The sequence below is a fragment of the Crocuta crocuta genome, unplaced genomic scaffold (assembly GCF_008692635.1).
Source record: "Crocuta crocuta isolate KB4526 unplaced genomic scaffold, BGI_CrCroc_1.0 scaffold13, whole genome shotgun sequence".
Classification (NCBI taxonomy): domain Eukaryota; kingdom Metazoa; phylum Chordata; class Mammalia; order Carnivora; family Hyaenidae; genus Crocuta; species Crocuta crocuta.
The window spans coordinates 8,361,850-8,363,180 of NW_027530007.1; the positions used below are offsets into that span (position 1 = coordinate 8,361,850).

The window sequence follows — 1,331 nt, forward strand, 5'->3', positions numbered from 1 at the left end:
TGCCCCCCTCCCCGCAGGTGCCCGCCCCAGGCCCGCTGGAGCAGCCTGTGGCACGTGGGGTAAGTGGAGGCCTCGGCACGAGCCGGGTCCGACGGTTCTCCCCGGCCCAGGCCCACCAGGCCCCGCGCCCTCTTGGCTGAGTCGCCAGGGCCTCCTGCCCTCAGCACCAGGGCAGCCTCCCACGTGGGCCCTCCCCCGGCCCCGAGCAGCTCTGGGCACACAGGCCCTTGGCTGGGCGTCCTTTCATAGCCTGCTTGCCCACTTCCCACCCCCTCCTTCCTCACCCCTGCAGGAGGTCCCCGTGAGCACGGTCATCGGTCTGGGCACAGGATTGTGCAGATGGCCTGGGACAGTGTGTCCTGGGAGTGAGCCCAAGGCATTTGTGGCCAGCCCTGGGGAGAGCCAGCACGGGCCGGCTCCTCGGGCTCGGCTCCGGCCTGGTGAAACGTCCCTGTGCTGGGGAAGCGCCCTCTGGTTCTCTTGTGTCCTCTGCATGGTCCTGCTGTGGGCCGTCGGGCCATCACTGCCCCTGGGGAGCAGGCGCACGGTGGCCAGGGGTCAGTCCAGTGGGGGGTCTTGCTCCTCCCTGCACAGGCTTATCTTACTCGCTGTCCTGCTGCTGCTGCTGTGCGGGGTCACCGCCAGTTGTGTCCGGTTCTGCTGCCTCCGGAAGCGGGCACACACCGAGCCACACCTGCCGGCAACACCTCAGCCAAGCGGCCTGACGGTCAGCCCTACAGACAGCGACAGCACTGTGCACAGCACTGTGACTTGTGAGTGCCTGCACTGTGCTTGTGAGGGGGAGTGGGGGGCCCAGTGAGAGCCAGACTCATCCCCACAAACCCACTCTGGTTCCCTGCAGCTTACAGCTCTGTGCAGTATCCGCTGAGCACGCGGCTGCCCCTGCCCTTTGGGGAGCTGGACCTCGACTCCATGACCCCTCCTGCCTACAGCCCGTATGCCCCTGAGCTGCCACCCTCCTACGAAGAGGCTGTCAAGATGGCCAAACCCAGACAGCAAGAGCCGCCCCCCTCTTAGTGACCCAGTCCTCTCCCTGGGGCCTGAGGCCTAGAGACATGGGCAGGGCCCCCGGAGCCAGGCTCCAATGCCCAGCACCCCTGGCTGTAGCCCCGGTGCCCCTCAAAGGCAGAGGAAAGTCCTCTTGAACCTCCCGATGCTGCCAGCCACCCCGTGCTCAGAGGGACCCGGTGCAAGGGCACTTGCAGCCAGGGACCCCGCCCCCCAGCACGGCCCTACAATCCTTCCCCAGGGAAGGCCAGCCGTCCAGCACATTGCTGCAGCCCTGGCCGCGTTGCTGTGTGACGCCAGGC

The 1,331-nt window shown here is 67.5% G+C and overlaps 1 protein-coding gene across 1 annotated transcript; it reads left to right on the forward strand.

The window, feature by feature from the left end:
* Positions 1–15: 15 nt before the first annotated feature.
* TMEM52 (transmembrane protein 52) lies at positions 16–1,325 on the forward strand (the record flags this gene model as incomplete). Its single annotated transcript, XM_077763764.1, has 3 exons — positions 16–59; positions 595–773; positions 863–1,325. Coding segments are annotated over 3 exons (399 nt in total), but the record flags the coding sequence as incomplete, so codon positions are not given.
* Between the last annotated feature and the right edge of the window lie 6 nt (positions 1,326–1,331).